The 22,146-nt window shown below is 40.0% G+C and overlaps 1 protein-coding gene across 1 annotated transcript; it reads left to right on the top strand.

Moving 5' to 3' along the window:
• The first annotated feature begins 8,772 nt into the window (after positions 1-8,772).
• LOC149024268 (putative sugar phosphate/phosphate translocator At3g11320) lies at positions 8,773-21,831 on the top strand. Its single transcript, XM_089144582.1, has 4 exons — positions 8,773-9,651; positions 10,312-10,415; positions 10,528-10,756; positions 21,284-21,831. The coding sequence occupies exons 1-4, from the start codon at positions 9,211-9,213 to the stop codon at positions 21,428-21,430; spliced, it is 921 nt and encodes a 306-aa protein (XP_089000708.1). The 5' UTR covers positions 8,773-9,210; the 3' UTR covers positions 21,431-21,831.
• The last annotated feature ends 315 nt before the right edge of the window (positions 21,832-22,146 follow it).

Genomic DNA, 22,146 nt, shown 5'->3' with positions numbered 1-22,146 from the left:
TGTTGTATATACTTGTTTAGGACATTCTTCTCAAGTTTGCCAAGATCTTACTTGATTTCTTAGGATTCCTTTGCGAGTTATAAAAGGTAAGGATGGTTATTTCCTTAATTACATAGATAGCATGAATCTAGTTTCTATATTTGAATATCATAGATATGATTCCTAAATTAGATTCTTACAATGATATACTACTGTTGCATAACTTTGATTACAGTAGCATTACTTAGTCATATTGAATTGATTCATGTATGATTTACTTACCAATGTTATACAAGTGATTGTAATTATTGATTTCTTTCCATATATGAAGTTACCATATATGTGATGATATGAATTGATGCATGTGTATGCTTAAGTATGGTTTGGAAAGGAGAGGTGTCCTTTTGACACTTCTGTCCTTGGACTACTACGGGAATATTATGGGATGTTTCCGGAGATACCCTCTGGACACCTTCCTAAACTGTTGGATGACACATCTAGGATTGTCTAGTAGTGTTTGGCTAGGATGTCCTGTTATGTCAGACCCTAATCGGAGTGGTATTGAGACCGAACGACCCGTGGTAGCAATGGGGATTCATGGGCGCTCAAGACCGGTAACCAACCCGTGAGAGGGCAGGGAATCACATTGTGGGGGCCATTTATTGGTAGGGTTGCATATGGTTAGACTTGGGCTCACGGGCGCTTAAGACCGGTAACCAACCCGTGAGAGGACGTGAGAGCTTCCCGTTTACCATATGTGGATGATCAATAGGGTTGATGAGTCCGTAGTCGGGGACTATGAGGACTCTAGTGTGAAGGATACCGGAAAGGATCGTCGGGGACGAGGAATGGAAGTATCTGGATCGACTTGATGTAACTAAGTAGAAGACTTGCATTTGGCTAGGTTTTACCCCGACATGCGCCAAGTACTTATACCAAATGGTTGTGAGAGAGTGTGTTGACTTAACCCCCGCCAAGGTTTGTCCCGAGGGATGAAGGACCCATTACCAATCGGCTGCTCAAGACCGGTGAAATGATCCGTGAGAGAATCCAAGATATCTTAAATGGTTGAGGATGTGAGTGGACTTTCCTAAAGAAGTACTTGTGCTATGACTTAAAGCATGTCCGCAATAGAGACCAGCATACATAGAGTTAGATTCATTCATTCATTGCTTGTTTCATGTCATATTGCATTTATGTTTGTTCGGAATCCCGCCATTTATGTTATTATGGATTTTTAAGCGCCTTCCTGAGTTTCTTTGAAACTCATTCCTTTATTGTACAATGTTTGTTAGACTATCCTGCAGTCCCGAGTATTATGACGGTCCCTATGAAGAAGCGCAAGGCGAAGAGGCATATCTCCGGGAAGGTGATTGCGGTTACCACAATTACTCGAAGATCCCGCAGTGGTTATGCTCCGTACGATGCTTAGTCCGACCATTGAGTGGAAGCGTCCTTGTGCCATTTATGAGATTTACACTTATAAGGATGTTGTCTATAAAGTGGAGAACAATTTAGTTACCCAATGTACTTGCTACTGGGATTAGATTTTGTCTAGTTTATTCTTTTAGAGCTACTTTTCCGCTGGTTGTAAAGTGGGATTTTTGCCTCACTTTACTTATCTGTTTGACACTCTGATTATATCTATTATTCTGATTCATTTATGATTCATTCTTTCTTTATTGGATCTATGGTTTATCTTCCGCACTTTTATTATGATTGTTCATGATTATGTTATTGTTTATGTGGGAGGTTGATCACTCGATACCTGATCTTCGGGCTGTGGATCACACTCTCGGGTATGCCAGATAGGGTACCGGCTGGGAGGGCGTGACAGTTTTCATTCCTTTCCATTTTATTTTAGTACTACTTTCCGCTGGTTGTAGAGTGGGATTCCGCCTCACTTTACTTATTGATTTAGACATTATGTTCTTTCGTACTCTGATGATATATGATTTAATCTTTCCTTATTTGGATCTTTTGTTTATCTTTTGCATATTGATTGTTATTGTTCATGATTATGTTATTGTCTATGTGGGAGGTTGATTACCTTGATACTTGATCTTTAGGGCTGTGGATCACACACTCGAGTATGCCAGGTAGGGTACCGGCTGGGTGGATGTGACTCAATCGACCAACCAAGACAACAACTCCAGAACAGGGAAATGAAGGTCTAGACTTCAATATATTTGCATGGGCTTCAAACAACACCTCAAATAACTTACCTAGCCTTAAGGAATGCCTTCAATTCATGTCCAGATAGACTTTAGGTCCAACAACCAGAGTCTCCTTCATCAATGTGCAGTTTCTTCTCCAACTCAGACAGGGTTTCTAAGTATAGAACACCATCATCAATATCCATGGGTTCTGGATCAAACACCATGTCTTCTACTGAGATGACCCATAGTTGACTTCTACTTTCACTTTGGGTCTTAGGTCCTACAAACAACAGGGTTTCCGTGTTAGGGTTAGGGCTGGATTTCACACTTTTAGTCCGGTTTATGAGGAATGGCCCCTCGAAAACCACTCGGACGTTAAAAAGGCCTCCCGTTCTAGGAAGAACGGCCCGGGAAGTTGAAGCGGGAGGATCACGCGAAGTAGCCGTTGACTCCGGCCAAAGAACACTTTGGGCAAAAGGAGTGGCGAAGTCAGATGTAACAGCAGATTTAGAAGCTCCCCAAGACCCTTTACCCGGGACCTCATCAACTCCAGCTTCCTTAGCTGGGTCAGGACCCTGGGTATGATTCATCTCTATTATTTCATAGTAAACCCTTAGGTCATCATCAGGAGCACTTTCACTCGAGTCATGGGTACGCTCATCATCCGAGGATTGCTCCTGCAAGTCCTTCAGACGATCCCCGGCTAGATTAACACCTCTCCTTTGATCACTGTCACCCTCACTCATGTAACCCTCATCCCGGCAACATTTTCTCTCACAGCGAGTCGGGATGGGAACACGAGGTTGAAACCTAAAACCCCTCAAACTCTTCTTTGGCATCATAGTCGGGAAAAAAGAACTTACTAGTAAAAGATCAAGAAGCTTGGCAAGCTAGTCAAGAGCAAGTCTTGATTGACTACGAAAACGATGGATTGAAACAAAGAAGGAAAGGGGGTATTTATACTATCGGAAGAGGCATTATTGGTCTTGATCGAACGGTCACGACGTAACAAGATCAACGGCTCAAAGAAAGAGATGCTTGGCCTTCCCGAGGAAGTCATAATGACTATTAACTCTGCCATTGGATGTGGCAACATTGGGCTAGGCACGATCTTTGAGGAAACCGTTATCATAACGGCTAATCACTTCATACGAGAGTAATAAATGAACCCGGCGAAGAATCACCGGAATGCTATCCCACACGATGCACACATTGTAATACCCCCCGTATTTCTAACCCGAGATCCATATTACAGGTCCGAGAACCCGAAGGTCTAGTCGGGTGAACTTGTGGAGTATCCGGATTGAAGCCCATGATCCATACCCAGGACCCATGGATCTGGATCCTTTATCTGAAAAGCCTGCCTTGGCTGGAGTGGGAAATTCTGGAAGTCAGGTGTCGTTCAGAGATGTCCGGAATGAAGGTAAGATCTCCCCCATCTCTTATTTAGGGCTAGGTTGGCCTTGGGTATCAACCCCCTAGTAAAAGCACCCTTGTATGGCAAATTACATGGGGGCGGTTACTAGTGGCGGTCGCTTAACCTAAGCGACCGGCCCAAGCGACCGCCCGGTCGCCGGGATTTTGCCTTATTTTGCCCCCAGACTTCTATAAAAGGCAACCTCCGTCTCATTAACGATTACTTTATTCGTTATTTCTTATTTGGGAGTTTAGACGGCTGCGGGGAAGATCCGAAAGAGTCTCTGGAGTACTGACAGTGGCTTGGAAGATCAGTTCTCTTCTTCTCTGGCTTTCTGGTGTGAGGTATTGAACTAACCCTTCGTTCTCTACTCTCTTATCTCCGTTAGTTTGGTTTTACCCTTTTTCCCTCGCACCGTGATTACCCCTTGGTTATTCTCTACCTCTTTTAATCTACTTGAGATGGAATAACCGTAAACGGAACCCTACTTCCGTGAGATGGTAAATCCAATCAAGGAGAGGGTTAGGGGTAATCTACTGATGATAGTGGATTGTTTTCTCTTACCCTTTTGGCTTAGGGAGTGTTTAATTCGAGACTTAGGATGAGATTACTCGAAAACCGGATTGAAATCGAGTAATCAGAAGCCTGAGTTTCGGATTGAAACTCACCTGTTTTGGGGCGGTCACTAGTGGCGGTCGCTTAACCTAAGCGACCGGCACAAGCGACCGGCGGAAAATGATGACCAAATAGATTTCGGTTTTGATTCAAATTGGTTTATGTGACTTATATATTCTAATAACCCTGTGTTTAGGTGATTACTGTTTAAAAGAAAAGTCTACTAATAGTTATTGGATTCCATTTTACGGACGTTTCAGTTATATGCAAGTAAGGACAGTCTATCTTATCTATTTATGTATACTTCAGCATGTTGATTTATTAATTGTTATTCTTAATCTGTACCAATATAAACTGCTGTAGTTTCATATATAATTCTGTTATACTACTGTTGTTTACTTTGATTTCATATTTACTTTATGGTTTGTGATTGTTATGAGATGGTGGTAGTTGGTATATGATTATGATAGTTGGGGTATTCCTTTTGGGATATCTTGGCTGATGTTATCAGGAGGCTGTGGAATGGGACATATGCCTGCTGATGCCTTCAGCACTATCATGATTAATTGATGACATTGTTAGGATGAGTCTAGATTGCATGGCTAGGTACCCCACATGCTACTACCCTTTCGGTAGGGGAATTGAAACCGAGTGACCCGTGATGACAGTGATGTGACTTGGTGGTCCACTGTTGGTCATGAAATGGTAGGGTTGCATATGTTAGGGTTGGGCTCATGGATGTCCAAGGACCGGACCGGGTGTCGGGAGGAATCATGAGAGCATCCGCCCCAATGATATGTGGATGACCATAGGGTTAAGGAGTAGAGTCCAACAGAGGTAGCCAGTCCGTGAGGATTCTTACTCCTAGGTTGCGAAGGATACTGAACCGAGTTGGTCGGTGCCATAGGGGATGTATCTGGACTTCATGTAGACATGTAACCATTATGACCTTGCATTGGATTAGAAACCCAGACATGCGCCAGTACTCATTACCAATGGTCGTGGTGAGAGAGTGTGGACTTAACCCCTAACCATGGTTTGTGAGCCAGGTGTGGACTTTCCCTTTTTCCCTGGATCCCTACAGAGGTAACCGGCCTTGCCGGATCGAGTGATGAGACTTACCAGAGGAGGGCTGGTGTTTATCTTAAAGCATGTCGGCTATTAGAGACTTGCATAGTTAGAAATCATAGCATCATTCATGTTTTGCATTCATTCATATTCTGTTGTATCATGGCATTTTTGGATGATGGATGAGATATATGATTGTTTCTTCGAGTTCTTTAGAACTCATTCCTTTATTCTTTGTATGTTTTTAGCCTATACGGAAGAAGGATTTGTATCTGAAGATGGGCTGGTTCCCTATGAAGGAACCATCCCATTTGAAGAAGATGTGGCACCGCCAGTGGGAGATGAAAATAGCATGTGCGGGAGTTCCTGCGGGTGCATGGAGTGCGCTTATAGCACCGGTTGATGGTCAGAGGCGAAAGGTGGTCAGGCAGTTCGCACTGAGACTGGAGAAGAATTGGAGAACCCCTCACCTTATTAAACTGGAATCTAAGTTCATTGAGTTAGAGAAACAAACTGGAAAGAAACTGATTTAAATACTTTTATTCCGCTGCCCTCATTTTTGATTTATTCATTATTTTTTATTTACTTTCCTTTGTTATTGGAGCATTTTGGGCTTCTGTAATTCATTTAATTCAGTTATTGAATATTCTTGCTCATGATTATCTGTATTTGTCTTAAATATTGTTGATAGACTAAAACCTTGGATCTTGTGACGGATTGCACCCACGGGTTGTCGGGCGGGTAACCGAGACCGACGGGTGGGGTGTGACACACATCGTACGGGATAGGGGGCTAGTGATACAAGAGGTTTTCTACCTGACCGGCTTTGGACCTGGGCCGGGGCTGAACCAAATACTCGGTCGGGACAGTTACCGACTAACTAAGACAGAGCGTTTCTTACGCTGGACCTACATGGCAAGAATGCTTTAAATAGAAGGTCAACTACAAAGATGATTGAGCGGGATGGATGACAAGAAAGCATAGTTCAGGGAGAGATATCAGCTCTCGACGAGAAGCCCACCCAGCATCCAAAAGGTAATACATACAATATAAAAACAAGGACTCACCGGCCCCTTCGGTAAGCATCCAATACATTTTGAACATAACATTGTGTAGCTCTTGCACGGGATCTTAATCTGTTCATTGTCTGACTTAGCCATCGAAGGCGGACGGCTGCCCGACGTTCAAGCCGGCCCGCGTCTAACCTTTCTTGTAGGACTCATCGTCTCGGGAGCGAGAAGGGGCTTAGTTGGAACAAGGATTATAACTATGATGCATCACTAAATATAAAATATCTGCAGCGGATGTAATTTGGATCCACGTCCTCGTTCCTCCATCAAAGCTCCACCGATTTGATTCCACAATCTCTAGGAAAGGGAATAAATTCCACAAGCAAAATGCCGTGGAAGGATGGTATAGAGATCTAAAGCAAGGAGAAGGAAAAGAGGAAGACCCTGCGTTTTCCTGAAAAGGGAGAGAGAGAGAGAGTAAAGGGAGCCACATTTTTTCTGGAAAAAAGTCTCACGCACGAATAATTCACTCTCAAGTGATGTAGTGGTTACAAATATATAACCCTATATTTTGTAACCGCCTAAAAGTGATTTTCTAGTTTTGCCTTTAGGCATATATTTAAATTAATAAATATTAAATCCCACCACTTTGGCTATATTGGAAAGCACAACTGCTACTCAAACATACTTCCAAATATAGAAAGGACTCCAATTTTACTACCCAAAAATTGAGGAAATTTTTCCCTAGAAATGTCCCATTAACATTAAATGGAGGCACCTATTCAACCTTAGATCAAGTTAAATGTGGATGGATCACTCTTCCATCACAGACGAGTAGCGGGATATGGAGGCACAGCGAGAGACCATTAAGGACACATGCATTTTTGTTTTGAAAGAGGTGTGGAAACTCAAGATATCCTTAAAGTGGAAGCATTAACCATTCGCCAAGCAATGATCTGAGCACGGGATTTCAAATTAACATATATTGAGGTAGGATCTGACAATTATGACTGTTGCATCTAGATATTCTTCGAGGGCCGGATATTGAGATGACCACCTTAAGAGCTCTCCAGCTAAGTTGGAATAACTTGGATGCCTGCACACATGAAAAAAGCAAGAACGGTCCGGCCAAGTTTTGGCCGGGGAACCGCCTCCGATGCCCAAGTCAGCCTAGGCAACAATAAGAGTTCTTGAGAGAGTTCTCAAGAACGTAATGAGTAATTGATCAGATGAAGTTCTCGTACCTTTCTCCATGTAGGAGGTAGGTTTATATAGAGGTTACCTGGAGGCGGCGCTTCCTTGAGTTTCGGATCGACGGTTGAAGAGTGAGTGGAGTATCCTTTGAATAACGGCTCCTTCTTTGTCGCACCAGATAGAGCTGTTATTTGTTGACTCATCTCCCCAATTATCGGAACGGATATGCCGAGTAGTTATTCGTAACTAACTCTCCCTGACTTAGTTAAGAGGGTCTTTTGAGACCTGCTTCGATCGTGGCTCGCCAAGGAAGAGATACACCAGACCGAGAGGGGTGTGCGTCTCTCTCGAGGGGGTCACTCGGGACTTTTATGGGGGAAGAGGTACATCAGCCCAAGAGGGGTGTGTATCTCTCCCGAGGTGGTCACTCGGGACCTTTATGCTCCACAACAGACGATCATCAATATCCTACAAAATTCCCTCGCTAATGCTCATTGGAAGGTATCCAATAGTTGCAGACATTTTGCACCTCAAGGAATCCTTTGCGTCTATCTCATTTAGACATGTCCTACGTGAGGCTAATATGGTGGCGGACTCCTTAGTAAAGGCCTGTGCTTTCACATAAGAAGCCTTCTTAACTATTAACTCTCCTCGATCCCTTATTTATTAGCATTTACTGTTTGACTTGTTAGGAATAAGTAGTAATAGAGGTTTTTCTTTACATCATTTACTTCTTACAAAAAAAAAAAAAAACCTGATGAAAAATGTACGTAGCTAAGCAGTCCAACCAAATGGTGGATCGCCTAGCCAGAATGACCCTATAAATTTGGAGCTGAAGTGAAAACCCGATTTCCTTGCTCATTCGTTGTCCCTTTTTTTTGTTTTTTGGTAATAATTCGCTTTTGAATAGCTTTGATTTCGAAGAAGAAAAATTTACACGGCGTCGGCCATATATTTGGATTGGCACTGTCGATTTTATGAGTGTCGGTGGTACGATCTCATCCAGATCCGGTCAAGAACAAGTCGAAACGTGGCTTCAGTGGACCCCATAAATGGTTTGTTAGTTAGTCACCACTCTTCCATGGTTAGCTGGCGTGAGTCAATTTTAAAAATTTTACTAAAATACATACTGAAATGCGGAAAGAAAAGGCAAAAGTTCGGACGTTGACGTTCAAAGCCTAGAATTGAGTCAGGGAACACGCGGGCCTTGCAGGACGCGGGAGAGAAAGAAAATGAAAAAGAAAAAAAAGAAGAAAAGAAATGCATTTTTGGTAAATAAGAAAAAGTAAGAAAAAAAAATACTAATTAATTAAACAGAATTTCCTGTCTCCTCTCTTAAGCACTCAAGCGCCACCGCGTTTACCTCGCTTCTTCCCAAGTCCAAGTTGTCCAACTCTTGCAATTTCATCTAATTCTTCTTCATCATTCCGCGTAAAACTTGGGATTTGACTTCTCAGGAATCTGTAAGTTTCTGAGTCAACAGAGATAGCCCAATCTGTTTTGAAGGTCTTTCAGATCTGGAATTGAGAAGGAGAATTTGGGATTCTAGAGAGCAAATGAGATCAACAATGGAGTAGGAATTATATTGTTCTTCTCTTTGGCTGCTCACCCTTCGACTGTACATCAAAACTCTACCATTAAAGATCCATGATTTGCGGATAGAAGACGGCTCTGCCAAGTGTATCTTGCAGTTGCAAAAAGCTCTCATCTTTAGATTTGAGAGAGAAACCCTAAACATAGAATTTTGATTTCCCTCCCCCGGTTTTCAATGAAAAGCACGAGCCGTTTGTTCACGATCGGGCTCGTGACGGCATGGTATTCGTCCAACATCGGAGTTTTGTTGCTCAACAAGTACCTTCTCAGCAACTATGGCTTCAAGTACCCTATCTTCCTCACTATGTGCCATATGACTGCTTGTTCCTTGCTCAGCTATGTCGCCATAGCTTGGATGAAGATAGTCCCAATGCAGACCATCCGATCTCGTGTTCAGTTACTGAAGATCTCTGCTCTGAGTCTCATTTTCTGTGCTTCGGTAGTTAGCGGTAATGTTTCACTTCGGTACCTCCCGGTGTCATTCAACCAGGCAGTTGGTGCCACTACACCATTCTTTACCGCAGTGTTCGCCTATATCATGACGGTGAAGAGGGAAGCGTGGCTGACTTATGTTACCCTCATTCCTGTTGTCACAGGGGTCATCATTGCCAGTGGGGTGAGTTATTGTCTGATTTTTGCTTCCCCAAAACACCCAATTGCTTAAGTTAATTTCATTGATTCAGTTATCTTTTAACTACGTCAGTCTGCTTTTTGAGGTGGAGACCTGTAACATTGTTTCATAATTTAATTCTGTTGGTTTGTACTTCGGATCTCAGATTAGCCGCCAAAATTACAGGAGGAAGAAGAGGGGAAGCGGGCAGGGGCTTGGTATCAATTTATGACCAAAAAAATAAAAATAAAAAAATCATATCTTACTTTGAAGAACATTAAATGTTAGTTTTTCCCCTAAAACTTTTAACGGTGTTGACTAAGCAGATCCTGATTCTGAACTGTTGGTTTTGTGGATAATCTTGATCATTAACTTTTGAAGTCCTGAATTTGGAGTTATACATGTATACCTGTTGAATTTTAACCAAAGACGATGATGATGCTGGTGTTGAGTTTGTTAGCAAATTTTATTCCTCAATATATGAGAAAATTTTATAGTACATACTGCTTTTCAGCTGATTCTGGATGGTTCAATGGTCTGTAATCTTGTCTGTACTTGTGAATGTCCTCAAATGGGAAGATTTACAATAATTTAATCTCTAAATGAACATTGGAGTGTGGGAGTTATTTATACTTATGTGTTATGTTTTTCTTATTGTTCTTATAGGGTGAACCAAGTTTCCATCTATTTGGGTTTTTAATGTGCATTGGTGCAACTGCTGCAAGGGCACTCAAGTCGGTACTTCAAGGGATTTTGCTGTCTTCTGAAGGGTAAGGAATGCCAATTAGTTCTCTGTCCAGATTCTTTGGCAAACCCTTAGATTATATTCAAAGTTATGATGAACCTGTAAAGATACTGAAGATTTTCAGTGTATGTTTCCAGAGAAAAGTTGAATTCAATGAACCTCCTTTTGTACATGGCTCCAATCGCTGTTGTGTTCCTTCTTCCTGCAACACTTTTGATGGAGGAAAATGTGGTTGGGATCACGCTAGCACTTGCAAGGGATGATTTTAAGATCATTTGGTATCTACTCTTCAATTCTGCACTTGCATATTTTGTGAATTTGACAAATTTCTTGGTTACGAATCACACCAGTGCGCTGACTCTTCAGGTACGTCCCTGTGGTGAAAGTAAAATAGATTGTTTATTTCTATGAAATTTTAGTTGTTGTATTTAATAGATTAATGTGAATCTATTTTAGATTTATTATTTTCTGCAAATTGAGTATTTAAGTTCGTATTGACTACTACCACCTTATGATATTTTCTTTTCTGATGATTTGTCAAGCTTCTGGTTTTGATTCAGCTTTCTGAACTGTGGGAAATGGGGGTCTAATGATCAAATCATAGGGCTATGTGAATAATTGGATTCTTGATGCTGTGGATATAATAATTTCAGCAATGAAGATTTTTAAAGATTATATAGCGCAAGAACTGACAGAGATATTAAGATTAGCCAATTTGTTGTTTGGCTACCCTCCTTAACTTCTTTACCTTTATTACTTCGTGTTATATTAATTTGTTACTGTGTTTCCCATATTTGGTTATTTTGAGAAAGGAAATTTAGCGATTAGATTTCTGTTAGTTTCTATTTTAGAAACCTTGCACAATAGCGTTTCAATTTAGCATTGAGAGAATCAGTTTTATTTCATAGCAAAGTTAGTTTGAGAATCAGTTTTATTTCATGGCAAAGTTAGTTTCTATACACTTTCTAATTTCTTAATCTTTCTCATTTCTTCTTCTCTGGTTCAGTACGCCTTTGCTCAAACTTGAACTGTTGATGCTACATTCAAGACTCTTCCTAATCCTCTCGGACCGTTGTGTTTCTGGTTGAGTGCTGCTGCTACCCAGGAACTTGGTTATTGCTGAATCATCATCACCTTCTTTTTTCTTCCTTCCTTTCCCCAAACTATGTTGGGTTTGTAGACTTGCATTCTATTCTATACCCTTTTCATTTGGTTTAGCCCTTCATTTCCACATTATTTATTCCCAGATTGATATAGATCAACTAGGAGCCAATTCTTACAGGATCTTTAATGAATAGGTAAGTTTTGTGGGGGCAAAGCTGGATTTATGGTCAAATTTAGGGTTTCCCTGAAATGGATGGAATTTTTTTAGTGAACGTTGCTCTAAGATGAATTGGAATTTTATGTTTCATTCGTTTAGTTGAGCATGGATGAAATTGGGAAGTTGGGGATAATGCGAGGGATGGTTGTGATGTTAGCCATAATTGTCTAGTTTGTCAAGAAATTTGGGAGTTGGGATGGTTTCAAGAGATGGTTGGGAAATTGTGGTTGAAAAGGTGCAAATGTTGGATGGTATGTAAAGTTTTTGGGGATTCCCATTTTTTGATGTGGGGTTCCTTGGGTGGAGATGGTTGGTAATGATTTGGCGATTGGTTATATGTAAAGTGGAGGAAATCATTGTTTGAGAGTAGAAACCTTGACGGAAGATTCAATTTTGATATTGAATTCGAGCTGAAGTAGATCTTTAAGAACTTGAAGGAAAGCTTCAATTTCATCCTGCCAGTTATCTCAGCATCAAGAAGTATTCTACAGATACACAAGTCCCACCAAGGTTAGATCACTCTCTGAACTTAATCTCCAATGGAGAACGAAGGCAGTAACAGCAGCTTGTGAAGCAGCTTCTTTACATAAATTTGTCTTCATGCCTGATGTAGTTGTATCACCAAATTGGGCTTTCTTTCAAGTAATAAGTCCATGGTTGGGTTCTATACATGTTGGGCCTTTGATCCTAGGAGTTCTTTATGTATGAGCCACTTTTAGGGAAATAAGGTAGGGTAATTAGGTTGAGTATGAAAATAGCTTTTGTACTTAAGTCTTTTAAACTTGCTTTGGGTTAGTTCAACTGAAGTGGTTTTATGTAGTTCAATTTAGTTGGCAATTAATTTTCAGTTAAAGAGTTTGTTTTAGGGGGCCTGGATTAGAAATTTATAATTCCAATCCTGTTTTGAGGTATATTCTTGTTTTCCTAGTTTTTGAAGTTACCTAACAGGTAAGGACGGACTGCTTCACCTTACTAAAAAAACTCTAAGCTTATTCTTCGCTAAGATGGATCCTGCTATCTATCTTGGTCACCATTCAGATGACAGTGATGTGGATCATACACTCCGGCTTACCCAGTTTGCAAATCTAGATGAAGATTAAATTCTAGTTGTCCTTGGTGATGAACTGCTACAATTTGAGGTGGTGGTTTTTATTCTGTCTTTTGCCAAATGGAAGGTATGCCGACACTTGATTATATGTGGGTATGTGCTGATTGTTTTTACACCTCAACCTGAACTTGTATGACTGTTACATTTCCTTTTTACCTTCCTCAGAATAAAAATAAAATGTCTTGAAGCTGGAGGGAGCCAATGCATGGACATGCTGGACTGAAGTACAGCCATAGAAACAAGGGTCGTACATGAACCTGATTTGAGGTTCACATGTGAGCTTAATTGCCAGCCAGCTGAGGTTGGTCTTAACTAGTCTGTGAGGGCTGATTAGTGGTATATTTTGTTTAGATTTTGTTCCAATAGGCATTAGGGTTACTGCTTAGTTTTAAATTTCAGAAAGGTTGTAAGCTCTACTCATGATAGACGTTTAATCTGTAGTTTGGTAGGACTAGGTTTTATTTCTTATATATATATGTAAGAGTGTTGAGACAGGCATGATTTGACCAATTAAAAGTTGAGTTGCCTTGCAGCAAAATAACTGTGTGATACACCAGACCTAAGATAGGCCATCTTCAGATTCTTCTTCCTCTGCTCTGTTCTACCACCAAGTACTATCTTTGATGTAACTCAGGGTCTGAGCCAGTCTTCAGCACCTTCTCAAATAGATCCTGCAGTATAATTAGGGTTAAACTTCACTGTTTCAGGTCTGATCTTAAGCCAATTCTCAATTGACAGCAGCTAATTAGGGTTTGTTTCCCTGCTGTTCAGGTCTGGAATTCAAGGACAGCAGCTGGATTGTAGTTAAAAGGCTCAAGGACCCCTGCAGCTAGGTCTGATTGGGTTCCCAATTCCTAGATATATCTGTGGGTAGGTCTAGATTTGATCTGGATAGGGTTTTAGGGTTTGGCTAGGTTAAAATTAGGTCTGAAATTAGAGGAAAATATTCTATTTTTTTACACAAACTTTAATTTCAGTAATTTCCCAAGTTAGGGTTTGTAAGGTCTCCTAACATGTACTGGACTCTTGGTTAGGTTTAGGGTTTGGAGGGGAGGTAGAGAAGGTGTAAGGGAAAGATTCTAAAAGGGTTTAGGATTTGGTTGGGGGGTTAGGGAGATATTAGAGTTTAAATGAAATAGTTTCTAGAGGAAGAAGATGAAGTGCAGGAAATTTTCAGATTTAGGGAAATAAGGTTTAATTTAGAAATTGATATAGGACTAGGGCCTAGGGATTGGTGCGATTCTACATGCAGAAGAAGGGGTTGATTTGATGGGGGATTGAGGAGATTAGAGGGGGTGGGGTTATCTGCTGTCGCAGAGAAGAAGGAAACTGGGAGGGTTTTTTTTTTTTTTTTTTTTTTTTGGGGGGGGGGGGGGGGGATAAGGATGGGAAAGGGTTGGGGAGGCTGGTGTTGTACTTACTTGAAGGAGGAATCTTGCAATCACAGAATGCTGAAGATGGGATGCTGCTATAAGGTTGGAGGAGTTGAAGATGACTGGAAACTTGCAGAATCTGGAAAAAGCTCATAACCCCAGAAAAACCCTGGCCATGGGCTTTGTTCCCCACAACTCCAAGTCTGAAATTTTTTTCACTATTCGAGCTGAATTGCATACAAAGAGGTGGAGGCTTTAAATAGTCTTACAGTTGAAGGAAACAGACTAAGACTCAATCTAGGAAACTTAACTGGATTCTAACTAGGGAATCCACTTCAGATTGGGATTCCCTTTACAACTCAACAACTTAATAACAAATTAGAAGGGAGACTTCTAATGATCTCCTAAATAAAAAATAACTTAAAAAATAAATAACTTCTTCCTAAATAAAAAATAACTTAAAAAAATAAATAACTTCCTTCCAGAAGGAATCCTACTTGAAAATTGGATTCCAACTGGGACTTGTTCTTGGACAAGGACTCTAACCACTAATCCAATTGAAAAACAAAAAACTAGATATAGGAACCTAAAAATATCCTGGAGTTTACTGGACCCTTTTGGTGTTCAAAGGGGGCCAGAGAAGACCATAATGCCCTTCTGAGGGTTCGGCCAGCCCCTTGGTGTGCCGATGGGGCCTGGTTTCTGGTCCAGATCTCAATTGATTTTATCTAGACTGGGCCTGGTTACCTCAATCTGCTTTAAAAACTGATCCAGATCCATAGCTGGTGGTGATATTTTGTTATCTGATTTCAAAGACAGTGTGTTATTCCTTCTTCTTCATATATTCAATCCCTATCAACGATTAAAGCACAAATCAGAGTTAATTTCCAAATTTAGCTCCTGGGCTGACCTTACTTCTACATCCTATTTTAGAATACAGTGATATATTAATTAAACCTGATCTATTTCTCTGATTCCACCCAGGCTCTGGGATATCAAACACTTTCCTGCAACCTATATTTGTCCGGTATTTAGAAGGGTTTTGATCATCCTTGCTGCTTCATATAAAAGTGACCATATTTTAGCCACTTTTGAACTTCCAAATTTTTTTTCTGTAAATAGTCTTAATCTTGCCATCAGATCAGGGTTATATTTTGGTAACCATTCTAGCTATTCTGTGTTAAATCTTGACTGGAGTTTTGAAGGATTCTGTTCGTCTGGTTTTACTGAATTTAAGTTTGAGTATCTTCTCAGATTTATATGTTGAAGCTGAGAATTCTGTATTTTCAAACTATCCAACCAATCTTTCTCAGCTTATGAGGGGTGTTAATACTCATGAGGAACAAGCTACCTAAAATAAGATTCTTAACTACCTTGGACTTTAATCACAAAGGATCCTGGGTATAAATAGGCTTTAAACACCCTTTCTAATGTAGATACCGAATTTGATTGATCAAAACAGTACCCAAATAGGACCTTCTCACAGGGAGTCAATTGCAAATTTGATGGACTTAAAGTGAAACAGAGTTTAGATGGGAAAGAGGGCTGAAACTAGAATGGTATTATAACGGGCTGAATAGATCTTCAAATAGGGACAGAACTATAATGAAGAAAGTGACAATAACAATGTAACACGTAACACGTAACACCCGGGCTTCACCCACCGCAAGGTGGATCGATTGGAACGACACCAACCTACCTTGATCAAACACAAGGGTTCTCCAAAGAGGAGGAATGCTAGCAAGCAATTTGATTTCAATTCATAAGTTGTGTCTTCACCTCTTACATAAGTTTCTTTATATAGCATTCTAAAGAGACATAAACACTAATGGTAACATCCAACCACTAGCTAACACCACCTACCTATTAATAACTCAACTACACAACATCACTAGTCAAAACAATAATGGAAACATCCACCTACTACACCCCACTACTAGCTCCTTTTATTGACTTTTCAAAGCTAGACTTGGGCTTAGTTTAAAATATGTGGGCTGGTCTTCTCCCACTAAAGTAATTCAAGCCCATGAAACCATGGGCTCATTTTAACCCACTACAATAGTCCTAGCCCATGCAAGCCATGGGTTGTTTTGGATCATATCTTTAGGCTTTGATGGGCTTGGCCATTGGGCTTTTCTCTTCCTTGTATATGCTGCCAATTCTGCATCACTTTCCCAATCCTTGTCTTGAAACAGTAGACTTGGCATTCCACGAAGGGAACAGAAACCAAACCAAAGCTTGAAATGCATAGATTCTGTGTCTGTTCTTGTATCTTCCCTCGGGGGGGGGGTTATAAATAGGCTTTTAAAGCAAGTTCGAGTACATAAAGGACTTGGAAGTCCTAATCAAAAAGGAACCTAATTTTTGAAATTGTGGAGTCCTCCTAAAGACTTGAACCCCAGATGAAAACATAGTTAAAAGACTGATATGCCCTTAAAATGCAAAACAAGTTGTACCTAAAGCTGGACCAAGGTTGACCGAAATTTTAAAGAACCTACTAACAATTATGGGAATATTTCCCTGCTATTTGTAATGCTGGGCAGCAACTCCAATATCTGTTGGGTAGCAAGCCTAAGAGCCCTATTTTTGGAGCTGGGCTTGCATAAAAAGCTTATATATGTGCACAATCAACCTCCAATATGCAAGCTCTGGTTTGCATTGACTAGGAGGCAAAAGGAAGGATAAGAACTTCCAGGAGAAATCTATCAGCTGAATAGTATTATTCGGAAACAAAACTAAGTAGCAGATGCACTTAATGTTTGAAATTTTTTCCATGTCAGCATTGCCATTGTCACTATTGTTCGTCTAAATTTTAAAACTGTAATTTTCATCACTTGCTGCTTTGGAGAGTTTGTTTACATGTTGGGCACTGATATGTTGGTCCTACTCATTCTTACCTAGATGAGAATGTTGGTTCTTGGTTTTCTTTGTTCTTTCCAAGAGCAGACAGAAAAACAAAGAAACTCTGAGAAGAATCAGGCTTCCAGGGGTAGGGAGAAGAAGTAGAATTGTTTTTGGGAGCAGCTGCCCCCCGGGGGGGGGGGGAAGGTTTTGTGAGGAGGGGCACACACACAAACAAGCTCAATCTTCTATTTATTCTTTTATGTTTCATGCTTAATACGTTGACTACAAGCATTGAAATAGTAAAATAAATAGACTTCAGTAAATTAGGATCACTCTTTTAACAATTTAGACCAGCCTGAAACTATTTCTATGTATCCTACCCAAATTAAGAATCTGCCTGTCTAGTTATCCCATTAAAATAAACAATAAAATCCCTAGTATCTACTAAAACTCTCAAGGGAAACAGCAAAACAGCATTATCTCTCCTTATTTATTTATTTTCCTGCTTGCAAGGTTGCCTGGGGGCCCACCGAATTTGCATCATCTCCGACATTAATTCTTCCTTGCTAGTTGGCCTTGGGCCCCCAACAAATCTGGAGAATATTCTCTTGTTTTCACTCATCACTTCACTGTAGAATGAACAATAACCAGGGGTTGCTGAACCAAGATGGGCTGGTTCAATGGATTTGATTAAATCCATCAGATTAAAATACACACTCTCTCTCTTGCACACATTTGGAGTTCCATCTGAAGTTATTCTACATGAATTTTCCTCTAACAGAAAAGCTTGTTCCCGAGTTTTAGTAAATCATGGATGGATAATGGATCTCGTATGGATTGCTTCCATCATAGATTCATAGGAAGGAAGTCCTTTTCATTTTTTGGCTACTTGTGGAGATGTAACAGGAGTATAGAGAGGAAGATATAGCAGTGAAGAGAGACAGAGGTGAAGAACCCCAGAGAGAGGTATCCCAGGTTTGGGCTCTGATGCCACTAGTTGGAGAACAAAAAAGTGACAAGAGGGAATGAAGAAGAGGAAGGGAGCTGAAGGAAAATCTGAGAAGAAATGGAGTGGCAAGAAGAGAAGAAATCTCATAAGAAAAGAAGGGTGAGTGGTGTTGTAGGAGAGTGCATAACCTCGAGCTTTAGTTTATTCTTTTCTATTGCATGCTTAGCATGTTGATTACAAACATACCGATAATAAAAGTAACTAAACTTCAATAAGAAAACAACTGGACTTGTAACAATTTAGAACTAGCTATACCTATTCGTGGGTATCCTACCCAAATTAAAGATCTGTTTACATAAGTATTCCTATAAATAAATAAGAAAATCCCAAACATCTCTAAAACCTCTCTTACAAAACAGCATCTCCTACTGTATATCCTCCTCATGGGATTGTCTTGGGGCCCATCAAATCCGAAAGTTATACTTATATTTTCAACACATGTTATTGTAACATTACTGTTCACATTAACTTAGAGTGAATGGTGACAAAAGGTATTTCCTTTTGGGCAGTTCAAGGCTGTTCTGCATTACTTCATCTCAGATAGTGCTGCATCACTTTCTCTTTTGGCCTCCTTTAACTTTACAAGATTACTATTTAACGTGCATAATTTGGATACCATGGGTACAAAATTTCCCTGTGGAAAACCCGGTTTGGCTGAACCTGGTGTGATTGTAAAGTCCAGCAAAGCACTGGATGGTTCAGGAGATGCCTAAGCTTTCTTTATGTGATTCTGATCCTTCTGCTACTCTAAGAAGCTAATTCCTAGCCTCAAAAGTCATATTACTATTTTTTGCCCCTTGTTCCCTGCTTCACATTTCACCATTTCTCGTCATCTCATTGGTTTTGAACTATTCAATGGCATTTCTCTAGTCTTCAACTGCCAGTTCTAACCTTTTCTGGTATTTTGTTAGAAAATCAAGTCAACATTTATCCTCCCCATCCAAAGAAAAATCTGATTTCCTACAGGAAAACCCTTGGGTGTTGAACTGGGATGCTATTAACTTGGTTGACTTTCAGAATTGATCACAGGAGGGTGGTGAAGTACCAAGGGCCTTAGTAGGTCTCATGTGCTGTACCAAACAGGTTAAGTATTTGAACTTGAGTCCATAGTACAAGCCTAGTCAAGAACCTTTTTGGATAGACTTTGGATGACTGTGTTGAAGACAATCTTTTTTCATCATCCTGCCATAATGTCACCAAGATTTGATGCCAGCAAAATCAGGAAAAGTTGCATTTTTTTCAAATATGAGCAGAGCTTGGATGAGGTTTTGAGTTAGATGATGCCCATCTGAGATTAATTTGTGATGCGTGACCAACATTATATATGACCAACGTATTCCAGCGAAGCTTAAAGTGATGTTCTACAACACCGTTATCCACCAGCTATGATGCATGGGTGGAATGTTTGGCAGTTGAGATGTTGCAGAGATGATGTTAAGATGGACTGTGACAAAAGCTGGAAGGATGAATGGGGAATTAACACATAAGACTTACTGTGGGAGTTGCCCCAATCAATGACAAGCTTTGGTTATGTTATTTGAGGTGGTTTCACATGTGTAGTGGAAGGGTTGGGGATATTCCAGTAAAGAGGAATTGTCTGATTCCAATAGGAGGAGCGAAAAGAGCCAGGAGCAGGCCTAAATTGACTGTAGGTGAGGTTGTGAAGAATTACATGCACAATCTGGGTTTTGTGTCAAGTATAACTTGAGATGAGCCTATTGAGAATAAGAATCCACGTTGCCAACACCATATATCTGAGATTTTTCTTACATCCATGTTTATCCTCTTTCAATTTGCATTTGCCTACTCACTCTTCCCATCTCATTCATCATTTTAATTTTCTTTTGGTTGTTGTATTTTTCGTTTTACAATTGTTGAAAATCTTAGATCAGAACATTGGTGCAGCAGAATAGTCCTGTGGTACTATGAAAACAGGGAATAATTGAGAGATGTGACAGTTTAGTTGAAATCAAATCCAGATTTTCAGATAGAAACTATAAGAAACTGAAGTCAATCGATAAAATTTCAGTTCAATTTTCTATAGGATTAGAAGATTAAAAATGAAGGAAATTTGACTCCTAACATTACTAAGAATACCTCTACCAACTATGAATCAAAATACATACCTATCAGACTCATACTGGACTGATGCATACTCTCTGGCTTGAGACTCAAACCAATTTATAAAGTAAATCTTTATCTTCAACTTCTATTGAACCCATTGGACCGAAGGCTTATCATGTGTATAATTTAGCCAAAGTTTATTTCTAGAATAAGCTCCATTCTATGCTTTCCCTTTGCGTTGCTGGACCAGCTACTTTTTTAAATCTAAACTTCCTCAAGAGACTCATTTATAGAATGGGAGTGTACACCTGTGAAAGTTTGGATTTAAAAAGCAGTTGAGTAAACAGTGGTGCAGGAAAATCAAAAGTGAGCTTCTTCAAGTATTAGAATCTGCCTTGGCCGATTCCGTCACATTGTCTAGGACTAGATTTCATCTGATTCTGGTTGCTCCAATGTGGGACCTAGTTCTGCTCTACAAATTTTGGTGGAACTGGTCGTAGATGTCCAAAGAGTCGGGCGGAAAGGGGGGGGAAAGTCTCCGTTCTTGGTTCTCCTGTAGCTGGATTCTCCGGAACCACAAAAAGAAGGAAAACAGCACCGAGATTAGAAGAGTTGCCGGAGCACGAGAAAGTGAAGCGTGTCGGGGAGTTATTGATCGGCCCAGAGAACAGCGGAGGCACGACGGGGAACAAAACAACAAAAAACACACAAAAAAGTGTGCACGAAACAATAAAGTGACAATCTGGCTAACGTTGAACTTGGTAAAATGAAATGGTTGAAAATGAAAAGAGATTATTAGGAACACAAAGCGAGAACGATGAATCTGGTAGTAGATCCATAATCAAAAAAGTGTTTGTGATTGTTCCAGAAGAAATGAAACAAAAGAAGTTTGAATTAGTGGTACTTTGGAACAGCTGAGATTGGTATATTATAATTTGGAAAGAAGGAAAATGAGTCCAAACCTGTTGTGCACATGGATCTATTTTGATTTTGAAAACCTTACAACAGTTCTTTTGATCTGAAAAAATGGTTTCATGAAAAGATACACGGAGAAAGGACTGGGGACATTGATAATTGTTCATTTACACATTACTGGTTTTGAAACTTAGACATCTACATATAAAGAGAGATGGTAGTCTGGTTTGAGATTTAAAGTACTTTTCTACTTTTCCAGGTGCTTGGAAATGCAAAGGGGGCTGTGGCAGTGGTGGTCTCAATCTTGATATTCAGAAATCCTGTTTCAGTGACTGGAATGCTTGGTTACACGCTAACTGTCTTCGGAGTTGTCCTTTACAGTGAGGCCAAGAAGAGGAGCAAGTGAAATCATCTGTTGTGCAGGAACAGCATTCAAACACGTTTTGGTTCTAATTTGTCTGTTTTCTATGAAAGGGCAGCAGTATGCTTCTTGGGGCCGAGATTTATGCTATTCAATTAATTCCATATATGTATACATTGTACCTTCCAAATTCTTTGATCGGAAACCGGGGGATAGGGTTTCAAATTGTATCGACAGCAATAGCCAGCCATAGGGAAGGGTAGGGAAAATCTTAATAAGAGAACTGACTAGTGGTCTATGTTTTCTTCCCGTCTTGGTTAATAGGGGAATGTCTTGTATTCTTTTAGAAACAGATTGGGTTTCTACCACCCAATATGTTTTTATATTTTTTTCAATGTCATTTTGTGTTTTCTCTTTGTTAATTAATGAAAGATATTCTAATTCAATGAATGAAGATATTATCACTATGATGACTGAAGGTCATAAACCTTCAACGGCCATGCCATGTGCATGATGTTCATTACTTGTAGGGTCTAGGGAAAGTCATAATATAAACATGCAAGTTTATCCTTTAATCAAAAGATTTGAAGGCAACAATGGTGCGTGCACTTAAATAAATAAAAATAAAAATAAAAAAAGGGCTATTAATGGCAGTTGTATTCACCACTAATTGTGCCAAAAACCCGTAACAAATCCATCATAAATTGCACAACAACCATTTAATGGTGGCAGTTTTTGGTACCTCGCATGTACCATGTAAA

This window comes from Hakea prostrata, chromosome 2, assembly GCF_041222555.1.
Source record: "Hakea prostrata isolate BN-2017 chromosome 2, UWA_Hpros_2, whole genome shotgun sequence".
Lineage (NCBI taxonomy): Eukaryota > Viridiplantae > Streptophyta > Magnoliopsida > Proteales > Proteaceae > Hakea > Hakea prostrata.
Note: the sequence above shows the minus strand (reverse complement) of the source record. Positions and strands in the feature narration are given on the sequence as shown.

Bases quoted from the DNA above. Each gene is read 5' to 3' on its own strand.
- LOC149024268 (XM_089144582.1), top strand. From the start codon at position 9,211: ATGAAAAGCACGAGCCGTTTGTTCACGATCGGGCTCGTGACGGCATGG. The intron at 9,652-10,311 runs GTGAGTTATTGT...TTGTTCTTATAG, and splicing joins GGGTCATCATTGCCAGTGGG to GGTGAACCAAGTTTCCATCT. The intron at 10,416-10,527 runs GTAAGGAATGCC...GTATGTTTCCAG, and splicing joins ATTTTGCTGTCTTCTGAAGG to AGAAAAGTTGAATTCAATGA.